The sequence below is a fragment of the Ailuropoda melanoleuca genome, chromosome 8, assembly GCF_002007445.2.
Source record: "Ailuropoda melanoleuca isolate Jingjing chromosome 8, ASM200744v2, whole genome shotgun sequence".
Classification (NCBI taxonomy): domain Eukaryota; kingdom Metazoa; phylum Chordata; class Mammalia; order Carnivora; family Ursidae; genus Ailuropoda; species Ailuropoda melanoleuca.
In genome coordinates, this window is record NC_048225.1 from 71,801,203 (window position 1) to 71,809,863 (window position 8,661).

Sequence of the window (8,661 nt, forward strand, 5' to 3'; positions counted from 1 at the left end):
TTTTTTTTTTTATTTTTAAGAGGCATCTTGGGGCACCGGGATGGCTCAGTCAGTTGAGCGTCCAACTCTTGATTTCGGCTCAGGTCATGTTCTCAAGGTTGTGAGATTGAGCCCCAAATCAGGCTCCACACTCAGCTCGGAGTCGGCTTGGGATTCTCTCTTTCCCTCTCCCTCTGACCCTCTCCTGCTCTCCCTCTCTCAAATAAATAAATAAATAAATAAAATCTTAAAAAAAAAAATAGAGGCATCTTGAAGGAACACACTTTGGGAAATGTTCTGTGACCCTGGGAATACTTATGGGGACGATAACTCTTATCAGATTCCCACTACCTTAGAGTGTGAGATTCAGTCTATCAGAACTGCCTCCAGGACCTTTCCAGTTATCAGAGCCCAGCTTTGGACTCCGGGCCTTGTTCCCCAAAGGAAACGGTGGGCATTAGAAGCTGGTCTGGAATTAACCAGCGCATATCCAGTGCCACCAGATCTGCTCTGATTCTGAGTTGGGGCTCCTAAGCCCCTTTTCCTCCTGGAAAGGACCTAATACTGCTTCTGAAATCCGGCTAAAGCTCATGTTTTTGCTGCAGTGGCGACACCTTGTGGTCAGGAGGAGGAACGCAGGGACAGTCAGCCGCCCACTTCCCTGGGCTCCAACAGGGAGAGATTTCCCCAGAGAGGCCCCGGTCGCCCAGAGGCACTGAGTTCAAATCGGCAAGATTGAACTTTCCTGTCCTGGCCACTCTCCACCCCACAACCTAGGCAACAAGCTCAGGCTGCCACCTCTCACTCAGGATCCTCAAGGTTCTCTCTGGTGGCCCCGGTCCATGCCCTTCAAGAACCATCTCCTTTGAGGTGCTCTAGCCCCCAAATTACCCCCCTCCTTCTTCGATACCCAAATTCCTACTCTCTCCGTGCACAAAGTTCTTACAAAGGATGTTCAGAACTATCCACAGGGGATTGCCTCTTTCCTCTCCACAGCCTTCAGGGAGAAAAACCATCCTTGGTTTTCAGAGGGCAATCCTAAGGGTCAGAGAGGTCGTGAAGACTTACAGCTACCAAGTGGAGACGTCAGGACTGAAATTCTTATTTACTTGTTCCAGAGTCCCTGTTCTTTTCGCCACTGGCTTGCTCCCACCGATCACTAAGTGAAAGGAAGAGATCTTTACGTCTTCAGAGGGAAAGGAACCCTACTCTCCCATTGTCCACTATGGACTGAAATGTTTTAAAAATCAGAACTGGGTTGGGTCTGACTCTGGTGCGCTGTGAGGCAGGTGGAGTCCAAAGGCTCTGAGAAGGACCCCCACTCCATCCCAACAGCGGGCGTAAGCTTGTGTTGTTTCTACCATGAACCACACTCCTGGCCGGCACTCCCAGATCCGGACTCTGACTCCGGCCAAATCTTAACTCGCAGCAGCGTGAAGCTTTTCCCAAGTAAGTGAGAGAGTCTCCCCTTGACCTTCTTTCATGCCCTCGGGTTTCTCCTCTTTTGAATCACAGAAAGACAAAGTTTTGGCTTCTAATACCTGGAAGTCTTTCCTGATGGAGGCAGGAGAGCGTGAGTGGGGGCAGTCATCCGTGATGGTCCTCAGACAGTGCCTGTGGCCTCTGGGGCAAAGGCCAGGCTCCCAGGCCCAAGGCACAGGCTCTTCATGATCCCCTGTCGCTGCTTTTCTTACAGTGATACCTCCCTCCTCCCTGCCGTTCCTGCTCCCTACCCTCGGCTCTGCAGAATACCCATGATTCCCGGGACACGTGCCATGCCTGCCCTATTCATCCTGATGGATCTAGCCCACAGAACACATAGCTAATAACACCTCGCATGAGGACTTCTAACTACCTACCGGGCATGGTCTCCATGCTTTACATGTACTTTTATTGAATCTTCATAGGAACTCTATGAAGTAAGGACTAGATTTATGTCCATTTTACAGATGTAGAAACTAAGGCACAGAGAGGCTAAGGCTATTGCCACGGTCGTGTAGCTAACACGTGGTGGAGCCAGATTCAAGGCCACACCACACTCTTAGCCACCGGGCTATACGGCGACTCAAGTGCCCCCTCCTTGGAGAAACCTGTCCCCTTACGCATCCTCGGGTTTACAGGGCCACTGGCTATGAGACTCTGACAGCATTCACCGCGTAACCTTCAGCCTTGGGTCTCCCTATACACACTTTGCTGGCAGGAAGGGCAGACCCACCATTGGCCACAGCAGACCTCGGTGACCGTTGCTGGAGTCCCCGGGTCATGCACAGGCCAGACAGGCAGGCCCGTAGACCCAGACGAGAGCTGCCAGGTGGTTTCCAGAAATTCCGGACACACTCAATAACAACTTGCCAGCCGGAAATTTGTAAACAAAATTGGAAACTTGTTGAAATCCAAAATATACTTTCTAATTTACACTGGATTGGGTGGGTTCTTTTTTTTCTTTTTTCTTTCTTTTTTTTTTTTTTTTTTTACTTTTAAGAAGTCCTCATCTTGCTCCCAAGTGAGTGAAGGACAGACGGACAAAGTTCATCCTGGTTTGACCAAAGGCCCAGTCTGTACATTTACCGGGTGGGACTGACCCGGCCCGGGGGCTCTGCCTAGCCCCAGCCCACTTCTCACACATCTCCAATCACAGCCTCACTGGCCGCTGCCTACTTCCACGCACACTGAGCAGAGAGACCGCCCGGACGTTAAGCCAGCAGGCACCTTTCAGACCTTGTCTGTTGTGATCTCCAGGCACTGGCGGTGCCAGGGGGTACTGGGGCCCAAAGATGCCACTGAGGTATTCCCACACCAGTTGGCAACAAGGTAATGACAGTAAGATATTTATATAGGTTTTTTTTTTTTTTCCGGTTTGCTTCCTGACCAAAGGTCAGATACCAGCTGCCCAGTACGAAGGTCTCCAGGCAACCACAGCCGAGCCTAACGCCTCCTTCCCTGAGAAGGAGCGACGCTCAGCAGCCCGGGTCACCAGCCGGGTGTGGCCACAAACGGAGGGCGTGTTTGGGAAGGTGGGGTTCAGTGGAGCCCCGAGATGGACTAGCCTGGACGGGGAATGGGGGGGGGATTTCCCACAGAGCTGGACTCGTATACGTTAGGGGCACCTGGGTGGCTCAGTTGGTGAAGCGTCTGCCTTCGGCTCAGGTCAGGATCCCCGGGGTCCTGGGATCGAGTCCCGCATTGGGCTCCCTGCTCAGTGGGGAGTCTGCTGCTCCCCCTGCTTGTGCTCTCTCTCTCTCTGACAAATAAATGAATAACATCTTTTTTAAAAAAAATGTATACTTTAGGACATGATCGCAGTCAAAATTAAAATCCCACCCGGTGCTTTTATCCATACGTGCCCTTCAAGGGAACTGAGTTACGGGAAACAAAGAGAACAGGTGAACATATGTGATGTGTTCCCACTGAGAACTTACGTGACTCACTTTGATTTCCCACAACAACCTACGAGGTGGGGATCATCGTGAGAAGACTTAGAGATGCTGCGGGGGGAGGGTGGAGGGAAAGGGCAGCCCTTCAAGGAGACCTGACTGCTCTGGCCAGGATCCCCCCCGCAGCCCTAGTCAACCACCCACATGGGTGGGCTGCGTTCCCCGGTGACCCCGTTACCTGCTGGGGCCGGCCGCTCCTGGTTCAGGACGTTGTAGCTCTTCCAGCTGTACTGAGGGGCTGGGGAGCCCTCCTTCGACTGGCAGGTCAGCTGGATGTTGTTCCCAATCACGGTCTCTCCCTCGATGCCACAGTCCGGCTTGGAGGGCGGCACTGTATGGGTGAAGGACCAGAGTGAAGGCACGAATCAGGTGGGGCTCGGCGACGGCCCCCTCCCGCCCCAGACACCCGCGCGTACTGCTTGGTTTGCTCTCAGGCAGACAAAGTCATGGCCCACTGGCGAGCCACGGTGCTGTGAGATCCGTCCTCCCCAGACTGTCTCCTCGGTCGCCTGTCACCATCACAGAGAGGCAGTGCGCACGGACGTCAGGACGCATCCTGAGTGCGAGATGAGAGTCACCACCCTTATAAACGTGGGGATACTGAGGCCCAGAGAGGAGACTCGGCCAGAGTTGGTCGGGGCTAGAACCCAGGTCTTCTGACTCCACCTCCAGTGCTCTCTCCAGCAACCCGTGTGAGCTCCTTCTGATGCTGGCCCGTCCGTGCATTTTACGTAAACCTCGCAGTCCCCAGTGCCCCCATGTGTAAGATGAGGGGACAACAGGCCGAGGCTGGATTTGGCCACGTTTGCCTACCCCTGGGTTAGGGGAAAGCCCCTGTCTCGGAAGCCCCCCAACTCAGACTTCTTAGGAAGGTTCCCTCGTGTTGAGCGCTGCCCTCGTCCTGGGTTTTGCTGATGAAATGCAGCTGCTCAGAGTAACTGGATGATTGGAGAGACCCTGGGTGGCAGCAGAGTGGCGTGCTGGGTGGAGAATGAGGCCTGAAGGGGTGGGGGTGGGGGTGCAGAACGGCAGAGACAAGGAAAGGGAAGCTTACAGAAAGGTTACAACAGGCCCCTCAACTCACAAGCCTAACCTGATCGCCCACAATAACTGAAGATCTCAAGCTGGTCCGTTCACTGGGCACGGCCGTACCCCCGTGTAGGATGGCTCATTCCACAAACCTTACTGGGCGCTTACAGAATGTCTGATAACGCTAGGCACTGGGATGACATAGTGAGTGAGTTCCTGTGTTCAAGGAGTCCGGTGGGGGCAAAAGACAAGTGACTGGACAATGACCAGGCAGGAGGCAAGGCTGCAGGGGGCAGGGAAGGCACAAGCAAGGGACACTGACTCCCACAGCCTGGCTGTGACCTAGAGGAAGAGTGAGAGTAAGCAAGGCCAATAATGGAGGTGGTGGTGGTCAGAGAGAGGGGAGGGCCCTCTGTACAGAGGGAATGGCATGTGCAAAGGCTCCAGGGCAGGAAGGAGCATCAAGTATGCTTGAGACTTCAGGTGGTGTCCTTGGGGCTGGGAAGGGGAGAACACGCAGTGTGGAGGGCTATTACTGAATCCCTCCACCGCTTTCTTCAGACCCTTGGATGGTCTGCTTGCCCCAGTAAGTAGCACTGCCCATTGTACAATCCAAACTGCAGGGATGCACGGTCGGTGAGCGCAGAGAGTGGCGTAGCCCCCCACCCCCCACCCCAGAGCGGCCGGGGGAGGCTACCCAGGATGCACCAAGCCGCCTGTTCTGGTTTTTCTCTGAGACAGGCAAGGGGTTCTTGGGTGTGTGTGCGCCACAGCTTCTGCTGCTCTCGTGAGGGCCACCAGGTGTGGGACAAGCATGGGGTACTCGCCCTACACCAGCCCCGGTTGCACAGTCCCTACACCCAAGAGGCCCAACCTTGGTTCAGGAACCATCTTTCTAGGGGCGCCTGGGTGGCTTAGTCGTTAAGCGTCTGCCTTCGGCTCGGGGCGTGATCCCAGGGTCCTGGGATCGAGCCTCACGTCGGGTTCCTCCGCTGGGAGCCTGCTTCTCCCTCTCCCACTCCCCCTGCTTGTGTTCCCTCTCTCGCTGGCTGTCTCTCTCTCTCGCTGTCAAATAAATAAATAAAATCTTTAAAAGACAAAAAGAAAAGAACCATCTTCCCATATCCTGGCGCAGGCCCCAGGGACTGAAGCAGCCGGGGCAGGGAGAGACTGCTGCCTTCAGACCACCGTGCCAAGCAGCCCTCTGCCCCGCTGGTCCAGCAAGCAGGTGCAAGAGAAGGCGAACGCTGCTTCCCTGGAGACTGGCTCTAGGTCAGGGTTGGTGACCTAGAGGTCTAAGAACATCCTTCCCCACTCATGAAAAGCACTCAGCCTGTTTCCCAGGTGTGCCATGACCAGGGGGCTACAACCTTCCCAGTTGGACAGGCTGCCTGGAGTATAAGAGCCCCGAGAAGTGTCACATCGGGCCAGCGTCACCGTTGGTGTGCATGACTGTAGTCAAGCCGTTCCTCGACCAGCCTTCTCTGGGATCCAAGACATAAAGGGGAGAGAACAGACCAAGGCAAAGGAGCGCATAGAGAAGAGAAGCACAAAGAAGCAAGCTGGGCGTGTCCGGAGGCCAGCTTTGCCAGCAGGAATTATTAAGGCAAATCCTTCATTCACTCTGGAGAAAGCAGTAGAGATAACAAGAGACCAACCACCCCTAGGAGACCAGCCTTATGAAGGAGTGTGGCCGGTTTTTGTCCGTCCCCCCCCCCCGCCCCATACACACACCCAGGGCCCTTACCCTCAGCCCCCAGGCTGTCCTCCCACCCCAGCTCACCCTAGGCACCCCCCTCACTGTCCTGATCCTTCTCTAAGGTTTCCCTCCCCAAGCCCCCCACCATCAAAACCAGCTGGGACCTCAAATCAGCTCTAGTTCAAATAGCCCCTCCTGCGGGGCTGTGAGGTCTGCGGGGCTCCCGGAGATCTTGGGTTCTGGGTGGGCTCTTCCTACCTCCCAGACGCAAGGCAGCTGCTACCCAGAGATTCCNGGAGGAGATTCCTGGACGGGGCACGGCGCCGCTCCAAAGCCTGCGCCTCCCGCTGCAGACGCCAGGGGGCGCCAGAGGCCGAGGAGACGACCAGTCCCGGCCCCGGAGCGCCGCGGGTCGGCCCCAGGGCCAGGTGGCTTCCCCCTGGGACCAGCTCTGTGAGCTCCGCCCCGGTCCCCCGGTCCGCAAGCTCTCTGTTCCTTCAGTTTACGGTGAGGTCACCCAGCCCGTGTGGGCGGCCCCGCATAATTAAAGCCCTTCCGCCTAAAAATAGCCCAGTAGCAAAGCCATTGGGAAACAAAACTTTCTTTTAAAGATTTTTTAGTGGATTTCTTAACAGATAGCACAAAATGATTTCTCTGTCTCTTTCTTTTCCTCTCTCTCTTTCTCTCTCTCTTGTTTCAAAGCAAAACCCTGAGTTCCACAATCTCAGATTAAACTTGTATCTTTGCCCTCCTGGTTACCTAGTTCCCTGGTTAGAGGCCGTGCGAGGGGAGGGAGGAAGGGGACACGCACAGGTGAGTGGGGGTCTTGCTGCCTTTCCCTCAACCAGCTTGTTGCCAGATGAAAGGGGGAGCTATTTAAGGGAAGCCAGAAGGAGACAGAATCAGCCAGAAAAGGACCAGGTCCAGAGAAGTGAGGGATTCAGCTAGGGGCCAACCAGGGCAATGGGAGAGGAGGAAGTACAGACTAGAAACGAGATACAAATGTGCATTTTTTGGCTTATAATAGCTCTCCAAGGAGCTAATGCAAATAAAAACGAAGAGCTATGCACACAGAGCAATTTGTTACAACATTATAATGGCTGTAATTGGAACTGGCTGGGTGTTCAGTCAGGGACAGGGGACTCCATCCACTCCCTGAGGGGCAGGAGCTGAAAGGACTGTAAGTGCTAAGACAGCAGAAAGTGCTACCTGGTGAGGAATGAAAAGAGCAAAGCACCAGCCCATTCGGCTACAAATTCATTTATGGACACAAGTAAGCATGTGGACATGAGCTGGAAGTCAACATGGACAAGTATAAAACCTAGCGATACAAGCGGATGTTTTTCTTTTTTAGTTTCTCTCTTTTTTCCCCCCTAATTAGTATTTTTAAGAGGCAAGGCAGCATCACCAAACAGTTATTTGTTTGTTTGTGTTTGGTCCAAGGTTGCTATAGAGGCAGGACAACCGGAGAGCAGGGCTCCATTTCAGCAGCTAACAGCCTTCCGTGCGCTACACACCTCGACCTGAGCGGCCTCCCAGAGAGTAGCCCCTTAGACAAACGTCACAGCACCCCAGCTAGGTCGGGAGCAACTACAACACAGCTCTAAAAATGCTAGAAGACGATACTGTGTGATGGCGACAACACCGTCCAAGAGATGAGAGGGGGTGTGAATGTTCCTAAAGGTCCAAGACCATCAAGAGGCCCCCCGTGACAACCCAGAAACAACAAGGCACACACTCATGGGGCGGCGGGGCTTCCCAGACCCCAGGCAAAGACCTCCCACGAGGAAGACCAGGTTCAGAACCCCATTATCAATGAGTGACGTGTCCAAGCTGCAGGTGTTCTGTGGACAGAGGAGGGCGAACGACACATCGAGCGAGGGCTGGCTCGGCTCTGCCCCGCCAACCCTCCTCGTCAGCAAGGATCCAGGAAGGGCAGAACACAAGCTCCTACAGTGGCCAGCTAAAACATCACTGGCAAGCTCATGTCTGCTATCAACTGACAGAGAGGGTGCTTTGAAAAGGTAAGTAAACCTAGAAGAATCTGGGAATCGTCTTGAACTTCAGGATCAATTACCAGCCAGGAGCAGCAGGCTTGCACGGCGGTGGAGTGCAGGGCTTTGTATTTGGGCCGTCGTGTTCTGCTGGAAGCTTGCACACTTTCTACAGGTGTCTTGAGCCTCCGTGTTCTCTTCTAGTAAATGTGAGTGTTAATACCCACTTTCACGGATGGGTTGCAAAGATTACAAGAGACCATATCCATATAAGTCTCTTCGATGCCTAGCCCATATCTGGTCCTCTGTAAATGGGAGCTATTGTGACCATGAACTTGGGGCAACTTTCACACAGACCAAGGTCATTGCAAGTGGATGGTCGTTTTCTCTCTAAGATAAATCCCCTCTGTTTTCAGAGCAGGAGGACACAGAGAAACGGGAAATTTGGCTACAGTGTTGGGTGCGGGGTTGTGAAAGAGGTCCTGTGCCTCCCTTCTGCAGACAAAAAAAAAAAAAAAAAAAGGGT

The 8,661-nt window shown here is 53.9% G+C and overlaps 1 protein-coding gene across 1 annotated transcript in view; it reads right to left on the bottom strand.

Moving 5' to 3' along the window:
- Positions 1 to 8,661, bottom strand: part of GPA33 (glycoprotein A33) — a 56,295-nt gene that overhangs the window by 17,408 nt on the left and 30,226 nt on the right. The window contains exons 5-6 of the mRNA XM_034667642.1: positions 6,400 to 6,636; positions 3,592 to 3,744 (exon numbers count right to left, since the gene is read on the bottom strand). Of these exons, the coding sequence (XP_034523533.1) occupies positions 3,592 to 3,744; positions 6,400 to 6,636 (390 nt within the window). The remainder of the gene's footprint in view (positions 1 to 3,591; positions 3,745 to 6,399; positions 6,637 to 8,661) is intronic.